The sequence below is a fragment of the Paroedura picta genome, chromosome 16 (assembly GCF_049243985.1).
Source record: "Paroedura picta isolate Pp20150507F chromosome 16, Ppicta_v3.0, whole genome shotgun sequence".
Classification (NCBI taxonomy): Eukaryota; Metazoa; Chordata; class Lepidosauria; order Squamata; family Gekkonidae; genus Paroedura; species Paroedura picta.
The window spans coordinates 26,513,710-26,528,074 of NC_135384.1; the positions used below are offsets into that span (position 1 = coordinate 26,513,710).

Here is a 14,365-nt window from a genome sequence, read left to right on the forward strand (position 1 = left end):
CTCAACTTTTTTACCATTGAGAAACCCCTGAAACATTCTTCAGGCTTCGAGACCCCCCAGAAGTGGCATGATCATCATGCCCAATATGGTTGGGAAGCATCGCTGTGGACATGCCCACCCCCTCCAGGCCCATCATTGGCCATTTTGGGAGGGGGGGGCAGGTCAACATGACCATAAAAGGTCCTATCAACCAATAAAGGTTTAACAATGTTTTGTAATAAATAAAAAATTAATTAACTCCTTCCCATTCAGGAAATCCTTCCATGGCCATCAAACAACCCCAAGGTTCCACCAAACCCTGGTTGAGAAAGCTTGAGCTTAAAGCATCTCCTGAGATTACAGGCAACAAAGGTTTGTTCACCTTGAGAAAATGGCTCCTTTGGAAGGTGGACTCCATTGCACTGAAGTCCCTCCTCTCCCCAAACACCGCCCTCCTCAGATACCACCCTAACTGCAAGTCCAATTGCACATCTATAACCTGGCATGGGTGGGGGTGTAGTGCCTTGTGTCTCTGAATCCGAGGATTTTTTTTTTGCCCAAGCAAGGGCTTAAACTAGTATTTTTCTGGTCAAAAGTTGAACATTGTTGTTGTTGGGTGCAAAGTCGTGTCCGACCCATTGCGACCCTATGTACAATGATCCTCCAGGCCTTCCTGTCCTCTATCATTCCCCAAAGTCCATGGGCAGTTCCAAAAGTCTATGGACAGTTCCAAAAGTTGAGCATGCCGGTTCTCAAAGAATACACCAATGCTCCAAGATCAACCTGGGGCCTGTTTCCATGTGGCCCTTTACAAGGTCTAGCCTCCTTCACAACCTGGGTGGAAATCGCTGCAGGATTGATTGGTGTTGTGAAGGGTTTGGGAAATGGGGCATCCAGCCGTGCCTTGCTGACCACGCCACAAGCGGCCCCAGCATTGCTGCTCATGATTTGCAGAGCACCCTCTTCCTCTCCTTCAGCAGGAGAGGCAAAGCGATCATGCATGGCGTAGCTGCTAGGCCAAATGACTGGCGGAACCTTTGTTCTTTATATACATTGCAAGGTAGCAACCAAAGACAGATTGTGGTTTGGTTTGGTTCTGCTTCCACCTTCAGAGGCAACTTTGAGCAAGACAGCAATTTGCATAGCTTGTTTGCCATTTTGATGATTATGACAGTATCTGTTTCTTTTTTAAAAATCTGAACTGCACTTGAAGTTGTATTTAACCAGCCTTTTTCCTGCTGAAAAGTCCTGGGAAGTTCTCAAGGCCCTGATCGCTTGTTCAGTGCCTACCTGTTCACCTGTTTTCATGTTCTCCCCGTGGGACGTTTCCTTGGCCTGTTTTTGCCTGCTTTAATTGTTTAGTAGTTTTCCACATCTTAGAGGCCCGAGCTCTCCTGGGAGTATTCTATTGCTTTGACTTTGCTAGCCTGATATATCTCATGGGACTGCCTTTGTATTGTCTCAGCTGCTGCATGGGAAAACACCATTCCTGCATTTGAATCTCAGTACCATCTAGAGAAAAGATCGGCATGTCTGCCCTGTTGTTGACCTTTCAGAGCAACTGGTTGGCCACTGTGTGAGGCAGATGCTGTACCAGATAGAGCACTGGTCTGATAAAAACCGTAGAAGAACATTGGATCCGCTCGGTGGTCCTTCTACACCAGTGGTTCTCAACCTTCCTAATCCAGTTCCTCGTCTTGTGGGGACGCCCAACCATAAAATGATGCAAGGGTTCTTTCACAGAAATTAAACCGAAACTGGCCAATGGTGTGAAGATCCATGGCTCATGATTGGATATAAATTGGTTATAAATTGGTTATAAATTGGTGGGCACCTTCTGGGGAAGTGGCAACAGTGGCGGTGCCCCCCCCCCCGCAGCCAAGCTGCTCACCCTGCTGTGACCCCTGTGAAAGGGTCATTTGACCCCCAAAGAGGTCCCAGCCCCCAGGTTGAGAGCCACTGTTCTACACCATCATCCTGTCTCACCCAGTGGTTGATCAGGACCTCTGGAAGCCCAACCACAGGGAATAGAGGCTGCCTTTCTTCCAGCTTTGGGTTTCAGAGGTACACTGTCTCTGAATGTGGAGGCTCCCCTAATAGTGACTGACAGACCTCTCCTTCGGGAGTCTAATTCCCTTTTAAAGTCATCTATGCCTGTGGCTCATCATTATGTCATCTGCCAATGGATTTCCCATTTTAATCAGTAGGCTTATGTCAGCCTTAAAACTCTCTTTAATCACTAGGAACAGAAATGAATTAAGTATGCAAAAGGTGTTTTTAATACACCAGCATGTGCCATCTGAATGCCTGATAAGCCCGTGTACAGTATACAGCTTGTGGGTTAGAAATTTTTACACCTTCCTGTTTCTCGTGGGCTGGGGTGAAATGCCTTCGAGATCCATTTCCTGGAAGTGGTTTTTAAATATATAAGAGGATAGATGGTGCACCTGCTTCTGCAAGATACGGCTGTGTGGTTAAGGGAGAAAGCAGCAATTCAGCCCAGGCTGGCAAACCATTGAGCGAGGGTTTTTTTTTTAATATACATATAAAGAAAAGGGCAAGTGAAGCCACAGAGGTGCAGGAGAATTGCATCACCCAAAGTAAAATCTTTGCAGGCTACTCTGAAGCAGCCTGGTGAAATCTTTTACGCACAAGCACAGACCTAGCAATAGGCAGTCCACTGGCCATGAAGGGGGGAGTCCTTACTCTTTAATAGAGTTTAAAATGCAGAAATAAGTATCTGAAGCTTTTTGTGGCCTGGAGGTAAGTAACCTCGCTGACTAGAACAAACTGAGGGGGCCACTGGACATTTTAATAGGCCTGCCTGTGGCACAGATCTTTAGCTGTCCATCCATCCCTCCAACCATCCATTCATCAAACATATATGCTACCTCCTCTCCCCTGACCAGGACTGGGGGCAGCTAACATAAGGTGACCAGATTGTCCCACTTTTGGAGGGACATCTGGGGGCACCTGGCAAATTGTACTTATGTTGAAATTTTAAAATATGTATCACAATACTATTTTTGCGTTCTACGCGTTCTATGAAAAATTTTGTTGCTCCATATAGATCAAATTTTTAATCAAGACCCCCCCCCCCCCGGTCAATGGTGTCCCACTTTACCAATGTTACAATCTGGTCACTTTAAGCTAACAGCCTTTAAAATGCACCGAGAAAACAATCCAAAGATAAAATCAATAAAACGGTTAAAACTCTGTTCCCATTTAAAACCTCTCCACCGTCAATCAGGATAGGATGGGTGGATGGTGAAGACGCCACTGGAGCCCACCAGCTGCCTGGTGGGTCACAATAATCACCCCAGGCCACCTGGAAAAGAGCAGCCTTGCATGCCCCAGAGCAGGGGTGGCCAGACTGTGACTCTTCTGATGTCCATGGACTACCATTCCGATGGGAGTTGCCAGTTTGTCCTAGGGACATCCTGCAAGGCATGTACCTTTTCGGGCAGCTGGTTCCACAGGACGGGGATCACTACTGAGAAAGCCCTTGTCCTTGGTGCCCCCAAGTTGGGTAGGTCATGAGCCGGGGACCATCAATAAATTCAAAGACAGGGAGGATCATGCTGGGAGAGGCAGTGCCAAAGATCTGAGCAACCCGTTTTGGGTTTCCAGAATTCTTCCTTTTCTGCATTCCAGGCTCATTCATTTTTCCGTCCAATGAGCCCCCCAGAGGTGCTGTTGTTGTATGCAAAGTAGGGACCAATATACTTAGACTTGGGGCGTGGGGGGGGGGTATTTGCAATTGTGTATGTCGACGACACAATGGTAGAGGCAGGCAGGCAGACGGGCTTTTCAATCAATATCCTTCCAAGATATGAGTGGTGGTTGCAGGTTCCTTCTGCGCCCCTCTTCTCACCCACCCCCTCTAGGAGATTTTTATTGGGGGGGGGAATGAGAGCAGTCGAGTAAGTTTTCCACCGTATCTTCTTCTTGATGAGTGGGATTGTGTTATGTTTTTATGTCTGGGGTTTTAATGGGGGGTTTAATGGGGTTTTATTCAGACACATGTAGCCCGCCATGACCCACCTGGGAGTGGTGGGTAAATAGTAGTAGTAGTAGTAGTAGTAGTAGTAGTAGTAGTAGTAATGCTTCTAGTGGGTGTGACCTGAGGCAGTTGGATATATATTTAGAAGCCTGTGTGTTCTCCCTGTTTTTGTTCAGTTTTCCTTCGTGTTAAGAAAAGCCCTCTTTGTGCTGGAGCTGAAGTGTAAAAAAGGCTTCTTTCAAGAAAGGAAGACTTTTCTCCATCAAGCCAAAGTCATCCTCTGTTAGAGGAAGTTATTCTCCCTTCTAGGAAGACTTAACAGGAAACAACAAAGTCATGGGACCCAACTTCATGGAAGGTCACAGGACCTCCCCTGGCGTGGTCTGTAAAGTTTCCTCCTGTTTGTAATGACAGAATTTCCAGTTTAGCTACAATGCCTCAAGTTTAACATTACTAATAGGCTGAGGACTTAGCCCTAAGATCCCATGACCTTGGCTAGAAGAAGAAGTTGGTTCTTATATGCCACTTTTCTCTACCAGAAAGAGTCTCAAAGCAGCTTACAATCGCCTTCCCTCTCCCCACAACAGACACCCTGTGAGGTTGGTGAGGCTGAGAGAGCCCTGAGATTACTGAAGAAGAAGAAGAGTTGGTTCTTATATGCCGCTTTTCTCTACCCGAAGGAGTCTCAAACTCCAATCACGTTCCCTTTCCTCTCCCCACAACAGACACCCTGTGAGGGAGGTGAGGCTGAGACAGCCCTGATATTCCTGCTTGGTCAGAACAGCTTGATCAGTGCTGTGGCAAGCCCAAGTTCACCCAGCTGGCTGCATGTAGAAGAGGAGTTCTGAGATGGGGGGTGTCACAGCAAAAGGGCTACCATATGGGGCTGAGTCCTGTCAAAATACCTCTGGAAGGTTTTGCATGGAACATCCTCCTTAAAACGGAGAGCACGGTTTCCAAATGGGTTCTGCCAGGAGGACAACAGTGATTCCTTCTGGGTTCTTTTAAAGTGCCCCCTACTCTTCCCCAGTAAAGCAAACAGAAGATCTGACTTGTGAATGGAGGAGGTAGACAGTGGGTAACTCCTTGATTTGGCACCAAGATGGGGACAATTGTTCTAGAGCAAAATTTACACACTCCTGCATGGTAGGTTCTTCTTTGTTTTGAAGTTCTTTTCAGCCATTCCACTATCTCTGGACATAATATTATACACTGTCCCCTCCTGAGTGACCACAGACTGCTGTCATCTCCAGCCTGTTTCCTGCTACAGAATGACGAGTCAGAATGTATCCTTCAGCTCCTTCTGACCAAGGCAAAGATCTGTTTATTCGTATTAGTCCAGGAGGAAACACCTGAACGGATTCAGGCCCGTCTCTGAGGCTACAATCTGGGCAGCTTCGCCTTTTGCTATGCAGGTGGGGAAATGGTGGGGAAATCTCAGCCGCCGCGCTCAAGAAATCATGCGCTCCTCATAGCGTGTTATGCATGTGGTACTTAAGTACCGCCTGCTGTGCCTAAAAAAAGGAAGTTTCTCTCTGCTGCTCTTACCCTTCACAAAATCAGTCTTATCTCCGCTCTGGCGACTGACTGGTACTCACGTTTCCTTTTTTGTGACAGTAACCCTACAGCAAAAGACAATGGCCAGAGGTGAGTTCTTCTTCTTTAACCACCCTTTCTGAAAACTGAAAATACTATGCAGAGAAGTAGAAATTGGGAATCCTGGGGGCATCATTCCACCCTCACCCCTGGACATGACTTTATTTATTATAAATGTGTTTTTTTTAATTATTGGATATATTTCTTATGTTTGCCTCCCTGGACTCAAGGCAATGATGAAACTCGCTGAATGACTTTAAACTGGGCACTTTCTCCTTGTTGACCTCCCTCACAGGGCTGTTGTGTAGACGGAACAGAGGAGGGCAGAACAGTGTATGATCCTTGGTGGGAGGATGAGATTAGGTGGCTAGAATGGCCACTTGGAAGTAATAACCATTGCCCTAAGGTTTTGCCTTATCTGAAGCTAAGCAGATCTTAGTCTAATCCTGCTTTTCACTACCCGAGAGCCAGCTTGGTGTAGTGGTTAGGAGTGCGGACTTCTAATTTGGTGAGCCAGGCTTGATTCCCCGCTCCCCCACAATCAGCCAGAATTTGGGCTCGCCGCAGCACTGATAAAGCTGTTCTGACTGAGCAGTAATATGATATCAGGGCTTTCTCAGACTCACCCACTTCACAGGGGAGGAAAGGGGCTCCTTGGGGTAGAGAAAAGTGGCATATAAGCACCAAGTCTTCTTCCTCTCTATGGATAGCTGTCCACAACTCCCTCGGGAAGGGTTTGTGAAGCTTTGAACTGCCATATTTCAGCCTCTGGTCAAAATGAGCCTCCAGTAAGACCTGTTGCTGACCAAGCAAAGATCGCTTTTGTTTTTTTTTAGCCTATACAGACATCAGTTTGCAATTGCAGCCCTACATCAGTTCAATGGGCTGTATGATCCTCTCATATCGCAATTGATGTTTTGGGAGAAACCAAGGTGACCAATTTTGCTTGTAACTATTTTGCACAAAACAATGTTTCAGTCATCCCTGAATTACAGAAGTGAATGCTGAAGTTGCTTCTCAGTTTTGACGCAAAGGTCTGAAGCAGTGCGTGTTTCGCTTTCTTTCAGATAAACCGCCAGAGATGGTCTTCTTTTGGAGTCTCTATCTTCTTTTCCAGGTATGAAGCTTGCAAAAGTTTCTTTTTTGTGGACCAGTGCTGGAAATCTAGAGCAACCAGTTGGGACACTTGACTTGAATGGAGTGCCCGTGGGTGGGAGATGCCCGGCATGGGCTATCTGTTGAACCATCCACTCAACAGCTGACCCAAATAGTAAAGTAATAGTAATGTGGGACTGTGGCTCAGTGGTAGGACATCTGCTTGGCCTTCAGAAGGTCCCTAGGTCCTCAACATTTCCAGTTTAAAAGGGATCAGCCAATAGGTAATGTGAAAGACCTTCATCTGAGACCCTGGTGTCCATCTGAGTGGGGGGAAATCCTTGACCTCTTTGCCCTCCCGTTGGCCCTCCAGAAGAACTGGTTGGCCACTGCGTGAGTCAGCGTGCTGAGCTAGATAGATTATTGATACAATCCAGCAGGGCTTTTCTGATGTTTACACACATACAGACGTTGAATTAAAAGGGTAGAGAGGTGTGTGGGTAGGCTAGCTTCTTATCCCTTTTTCTCCAGTTAATAAATAAATAAATAGACTTTATTTTTGTATCTCACCCTTCCTGGTTAGCTCAGGTCAGGTAACCATGGTTTCACTCATCGAATTCATAATAAAACAGATTAACATGAAAACATTAAGACTTTCTTGTATCTCATACTAGCTGTCTCATTTGGACTGGGGGGTTTCAAAGTCCTTGGAGGGCCAACCTGTTCTCTGTTTTAGCAGATGGTCTGTTTGGAACAGCTCTGTCTACAGGCTCTCTGGGACTGATTAAGGTCTTGTAGGACCCTAATCTCTTTAGGAAGAGCAATCTATCAGGGTGGGGCCAAGAAAGCCCTGGCCATGGTTGAGGCTGATCTCGCTTCCTTTGGGCCAGGAATCCTGAGCAGATTTTGGTCAGATGACCTTAACGTTCTTGCGGGGAGGCATGGTGGAAGAGGCAGTTCTGAAGATACACCTGTCCCACACCTTTTAGGCTTCAAAGAATAGTACAAACAGAGAAAAACAGAACCTTTCCAAGGCAATTGGTACAATAAATTTTATATATCAATATTTTTTTAAGGACCAACCAAAATTATTGATATATAAAATTTATTGTACCAATTGCCTTGGAAAGGTTCTGTTTTTCTCTGTTTGTGTTTTGAACCTTTCTTCCTTTCTCGTATTGTAATTTCAAAGATTATTACAACAACCTTCAACCTGATCCAGTCTCCAATCTGGAGACAATGCACCTGGGCGAGTACCACTATTATGCATGCCCTCCCCTGAGTTCCTGTAAGTACCCAGCGTTTCTTCAGGTACACCTACAGGATGTGGTCAGAACCTTTGTTCGTTGAACACCCACCACCAGCTTCTGAGTCTGCAAGCTGTGTGTGTGTGTGCATACACACATCAATATATATAATAGCCAACATGTCCCTATCTGTGATACTTAAATCTGCAGATTTGGGACATGTACAGACTAGGGATGTTTTCCTGAAGGGTTTTTTTTTCCTTTGGGTGGGGAGGGGGTGCAGAAAAATCAAAACCTGGGGGAAAATAGAAGGATGGTTCTGAAATCACCCCCAAACAGAGGGGCATTTGCACATGCACACATAATGCGGTGTCATCAGAGCCCCTGCCAACACTACCTCCATCTCTCTCCCTTTCTCAGATGGGGAGGGGGCATGTGAAATCTGCTTTTCCTGCAAGGGATCTATCAGAAGATCAATAGTAATTGGCACCTTTACAGGGGATGTTAGGAGTTAGCAGAGAATGCAGGAACTAGTAAGGAAATCTTCCTGTGAGTTTCTCATGCCGTAGCTTGTCAATACGAATAATTCTTAGCATGGCTTCATCTGTGGATAGTTATGTCTGAAGATTGGAGCCTGGGACAGGCAAGACAGATCTTTCTACAAATCTAACAAAAGCCCCAGGTTTGCACAATATGTAAATGTTTGGGGGTTAATCCCTCCAAAATTATAGAAGCAGTGCCTGTAGCTTTCAGAATAGAATGACCTTAGTTAAGTAATGACAACAACATTGCCAGCCTTCAAGCCTTGGTTTTTGTCAGTAAAACATAGAGAGGGAGGGCCATCTAGGGTTCTTTTGGCCCAGGTCCAATCAGATCGTCCATCAGATAGTTTTCTACCTTGAACCCTCATGACTCACTCGGACCTGGCAGCTTGCTACTCTTAAAGAGTAGCAACCCCAAGAAAACCAGTGTACTGTAGTGGTGTATCACTTAACTTCAGACTATTATCTGGAATATTGAGATTCAAGTTCCCACTCTGCCCCTCCAATGTCCAGCTGCTGGTATTATTACTATTCCTCTTTCCTACCTCCTTTCTCAGTTTCTGCAGCAGCATCTCAGCTGCTGGTGTGTTCCAGAATCTGTTCATTTATTTTCTTCGGTCCTCAAGAAAATCTTTGGTCACAATAACTCAAGTAAGCAAATTCAGAATTCCCCCTCCCAGTTAAGGAAAATTATTTTCTTGATGGCACAGCTTCTAACCACCCCAATCCACATCGCAATCCTGTAGTTTCTTCTCTGGAGTTTCCCAGCATGAAAAATCTCCCATCACATCTTCCTTAGAGATATACAAATTCTTGAGGTATGTCTCATAGAGCACACATCACCCGTGGTGATTTCACAAAATCCAACACTCATCTTTTGAATTCTGAATTAACAAATTGGTTCAATTCAGGTGTGCCAAACCATGGTTATGGTGTTGTGTGATATCGGAAATGCAAAGGCATGGTTGCAGGAACTTGATAGATCGGATTTTTTTTAAAGGAAGAATTTTATTTTGAAATGGTTTTGAACTAGATAGCCTGAATGGCCCCTTCCAACTTTACAGTTCTCCATCATCAGTGCCACTAGAATGGGTGTCCCCCATCCCCTTTACTGATGAGAAATTGGACCTTTGAACCACTCCATCGTGGATCCAACTGCCGATGTCATTACAAATTCTTCCCCAGAAGTCCAGCTGTCAGCTAGCCGGGATCATTGCCACCTTCCTCGTCTTGACCTGGTAACACATTTAATGTCACGAAGCCCTCTCCAGGGGCAAGAAGATTTGGGTTTAAGGAAGTCTCTGCACGTGACAGTCATAAAAGGACCTTGCATGAAGACCTTGGAAGATATTTTTCCCTCCCCCGATAACTTCCTCCTTCCCCAAACGCAGCCATTGAGATTTTAACTACTGAATTTAAATATCTTCGACGAGATCAGAAATGATATTCAAGCTTCCTAAGGACATTGTGGTTTGGTTGCCACAAGTGAGTAAATAGCTTAAAACCACGCAAGGAACATCTAAGAATTGTTGTACATCCCTGAAAGCCCCTTGACCTGCCCCCACAACTTGCAACGTTTTAAGAACCAGCTTGATGCCATGATTAAGAGCAGCGGCCCCTCATCTGGATCACCGGCTTTGATTCCTCCTCCACAAGCAGCCAGCTTGGTGACCTTGAGCCAGTCACAGTTCTTTCAGAGCTCTCTCAGTCTCACCTACTTCACAGGGTGCTTGTGGGGAAGAGAGGAAGGGTGGGCATCTGCAAGTCGCTTTGAGACTCTTTGGGGAGTAAAAAATGGGGTATAAAAACAGCTTTTTGTCTTCTTCTTTCTTAGCTTTTCTCTTTAAGACTGCCCGGAGTCTGTTGAGAAGACGTTATGAATCAAGGTTGTAGTGCTTATCTTGCCGGAAAGGTCAACCCAGTATGCTGCAGTGGTAGAAACAGAGAACTCCCTGCAAGGGATTATTAGGAAAGGGATAAAGAATATAATGACCCATATTTTAATGCTCGTGTTTAGAGCTACGGCACAGCCCCATTTGGAACAGCGTGTACAGTTCTGGTCACGGACTCTCCAAAGACATTGCAGAGCTGGAATAACTAAGAAGGGACATGATAGAGGTCTCTAAAATTGTGCTCGGAGGGGGGGGGGAGCTCACAAAGAACATTTTCTCTTTCCCGAAATAGTAGAACTTGAGGGCATCCGATGAAACCGGGGGCGGGGGGTTCAGGATGGGTTCAGGATGGACAAAAGGAAATACTACTTGACACAGAGGGTGATTGAAATGTGGAATTCACTGCCAGAGGATGGGGTGATGGCCACAGGAATAAACAGCTGGAAAGGGGGAGTGGAGCGACGCATGAAGGGTAAACCTCTCAATGGCTACTAGCCATGGTGACTATTGAGAAGAACTTCCTCGTTCAGAGGTACTCATCCCAGAGCCAGAAGGCAACATCAGGGGAAAGCCTCTGCCTCTCTGCCCTGTTGTTGGCCTTCCACTGGAATTGGTTGGCCCCTGTTGTGAGGCAGGAGGCTGGACTAGATGGACCCTCCCTGGTCTGATCCAGCAGAGCTCTTGTGATGTTCTTATGAAGGCCTCGGCCTCTTTGCCCTGTTGTTGGCTCTCCAGGGGAACTGGTTGGCCCCTGTGTGAGACAGGATGCTGGACTAGAAGGACCACTGCTCTGGCCTAGCAAGGCTGTTCTTTTGTCCTTATCATGAGACGGCCTCAGCCTCTCTGCCCTGTTGTTGGCCATCCAGAGGAACTGGCTGGCCTCTCTGTTAGACAGGATGTTGGACTAGAGGAACCACTGGTCTCATCCAGCAGGGCCCTTCTTAAGTAAAATGTAACAGACCTTTTCTGTTTGCTGCCTTTTAGGTTTGCCTGGGCAGCGAGCCCGTGACCTCTGCCTACGACGACACTGAAAACGACAACTCCACCATCGATTACAGCAATTACGAGGAGCCCTGTGCGAAAGATGAGGTCCGGCAGTTCTGTGCCACCTTCCTCCCTCCCATTTACACTCTGGTGTGTGTCGTCGGGCTGGCCGGCAACGTGCTGGTGATGGTGACCAACATCTGCTTCAAGAGGCTGAAGACCATGACAGATACTTACCTGCTCAACCTCGCCTTGGCAGACATCCTTTTCCTCCTGACTCTTCCCTTCTGGGCCACCGCGTCCGCCAAGCACTGGGTCTTTAAAGAGTTTGGCTGCAAGGCCATCCACTGCGTTGGCCGCATGAGCTTCTTCAGCGGCATGCTGCTCCTTCTCTCCATCAGCATCGACCGGTATTTTGCCATCGTCCACGCCCCCTCGGCCCACCGCCTTCGATCCCAGAGGGACTTGGCCAGCAAGATCACCTGCCTCTTCATTTGGATCCTGGCTTTCCTCCTCTCTGTCCCCGAGCTGATTTACAGTGGTGTCTACGAGCCTGACCAGCAGCTACCGATCTGCATCATCAGGACTGAGAACTTGCTGGCCTTTGAGACCACCGTCCGGGTGTTGCAGATGTTCTTCGGCTTCTTGGTGCCTCTCCTGGTGATGACCTTCTGCTACAGCGTCATCATCTGGACCTTGCTGCAGGCCCGCAGCTTTGACAAGAACCGAGCCATTAAGGTCCTCATCGCGGTCATGGTCCTCTTCGTCATCTTCCAGCTACCCTACAATGGGGTCATCCTAGCCAAGACCATCTCATCCTTAAACTACACCAGCAGTGAATGTGAAGCCATCAAGAGGCTGGATGTGGCCAATGACTTGACCTACAGCCTGGCCTGCTTTCGCTGCTGCCTGAACCCGTTCCTCTACGCCTTCATGGGCGTCAAGTTCCGTAACGACCTGCTTCGTCTCCTCAAGGACCTGGGCTGCATCAGCCAAGCACAGCTCTGGCAATGGTCCGCAGGCCGGGAGACCAAGCGATTTTCTGTTGCCACCGAAACAGACACTACTACCACTTTCTCCCCATAAGGTGCTCCAGACGGCATGGCAGCCCTTTTGGACAGTAGACGTGACGACGGTATTCACACTGGCCAGCCTCAAGGAGTAAACTAGGGCTCTCTCTGCGCTGATTTATACCCAAAGCAGTCAGAACGGATCCAAAGCCCCTTCTATCCTGCCTGCCCTCCACGGATCAGTTTATACAATTCAGGCCACCAAGATTCACAAAGCAGGCAGAAGATAAACTGTAGGAAAGATACTTTCAGGTCTCACACAGGTGAGCCAGACTGTACGCTGCAGGGAAAGGACAATTGCAAGTCGCTTGAAGACTCCTTCGGGTAGTGAAAAGTGGGATATTAACATGAACTCTTCTTCTTCTCCCAGGGGGACACCAAGCTTTGCTTGGGATTATGTTGTGGTTCTCCTTCTTCTCCTTCCTTTCCTCCTCAACTGCTGCTCTCAACATTCCTAGACATTCAGTTGTTGTTCCGTTGTTCAGACAGGAATCCCCCCTTTCTCTTTGAACTTATGGTCATATTTTCACCGTAACTCTGGGAAGTCCCCCCTGCACTCAGAAAGCCTCCTTATCTGTGGGTGGCTTGGTCCACTGTTTTTGTTTTTTGTTTTTGTTTTTTTGAGAGCCAGTTTGGTGTAGTGGTTAAGAGTGCAGACTTCTAATCTGGCATGCCGGGTTCAATTCTGCACTCCCCCACATGCAGCCAGCTGGGTGACCTTGGGCTAGTCACAACACTGATAAAGCTGTTCTGGCCGAGCAGGAATATCAGGGCTGTCTCAGCCTCACCTCCCTCACAGGGTGTCTGTGTTGGGGAGAGGAAGGGAAGGCGACTGTAAGCTGCTTTAAGACTCCTTTGGGTAGAAAAAGTGACATATAAGAACCAACTCTTCTTCTTCTTCTTCTTCTTCTTCTTCTTCTTCTTCTTCTTCTTCTTCTTCTTCTTCTTCTTCTTCTTCTTCTTCTTCTGTTAGCGACAGAGGCAGAACAAATTTCATCTTCATCAGGCTGCTTTCGGGTCCTCCCCCTTTCTTTTGATTACTGGTTTTCTATTTGGCTAATATCCGGCTGCATTTGTCTGCATAACTAGTCACTTGAGTTTGTAGAGGTCTCAGCCATGTCTCTGAGTCACCTGTTTTTGTAGTTATTATTATATTATTACTGGCAATGAAAATTGACAAACTGAAGAAGATATCGGGACGGCCTTTATCCGGAAGCCCGTCTTTGAACTTTTCTGTTTTGAATGTTGTTCTTTATCAACAGCATCAGCACCATTGTTACGTAATAGAAACATTGAGGAGAAATCCGTTTGAAATCATGCTATGTACAGTTTGGGGAATGGTTTTTTTTGCATACAGTTGTGTGGTAGTTATGTTTGTGTTGTAGCTCCTAAGGAAATGAAGTTTTATTTTTGCTTTCTACGGTGTTGCATTTTGCTTTTTGTGTCCATCTGAGGGCGGGCAAGCCTCAACTGCCCACGGACACAAGCATCTCCAGGACAGCTTTGAAGCTGAACAGCAGATATGCTGAGGGTGTTTGGAAGCCGCTTTAAGACTCCTTCGGGTAGAGAAAAGCGGCATATAAGAACCAACTCTTCTTCTTCTTTGGTAATATCAGGGCTCTCTCAGTCTCATCTCCTTCACAGGGTGTCTGTTGTGGGGAGAGGAAGGGAAGGCGGCTGTAAGCCACTTTCAGACTCCTTTGGATAGTGGAAAGGGGGTAAAAACAACAGCTCTTCTTGTTCTACCTACCATATAGCTGTGCGGAGAGTTGGCTAAAATAGCAGAGTTTCCCCAGTTGTCAAAACACGATACGCAGGGCCATAAATAAATCTCTCAACCTGTCTATTGCAGAAGAGGCTAAGTTACATTCATTTGCAGTTGAAAGGAGAGAGGAAAACCCTGATTGCTTTAGAAGATGGACTCTATGTCATTATACCCCATTGAAGCCCCTCCTCC

The 14,365-nt window shown here is 46.8% G+C and overlaps 1 protein-coding gene across 2 annotated transcripts; it reads left to right on the forward strand.

The window, feature by feature from the left end:
- The first annotated feature begins 276 nt into the window (after window positions 1–276).
- Window positions 277–13,826, forward strand: CCR7 (C-C motif chemokine receptor 7). 2 transcript variants are annotated; one of them, XM_077313838.1, is made up of 3 exons: window positions 277–351; window positions 6,646–6,695; window positions 11,339–13,826. In XM_077313838.1, exons 2-3 carry the CDS (start codon window positions 6,660–6,662, stop codon window positions 12,422–12,424), a joined length of 1,122 nt encoding a protein of 373 aa, XP_077169953.1. In that variant the 5' UTR covers window positions 277–351; window positions 6,646–6,659; the 3' UTR covers window positions 12,425–13,826. The 2 variants fall into 2 exon arrangements, with proteins under 2 accessions (XP_077169953.1, XP_077169951.1); XM_077313836.1 differs by lacking the exon at window positions 277–351 and adding an exon at window positions 5,498–5,629.
- Window positions 13,827–14,365: the final 539 nt, after the last annotated feature.

Excerpts from the sequence above, each read along its gene's own strand:
- CCR7 (XM_077313836.1), top strand. Across the intron at positions 6,696-11,338 it reads GTCTCTATCTTCTTTTCCAG|GTTTGCCTGGGCAGCGAGCC; the intron begins GTATGAAGCTTG and ends GCTGCCTTTTAG.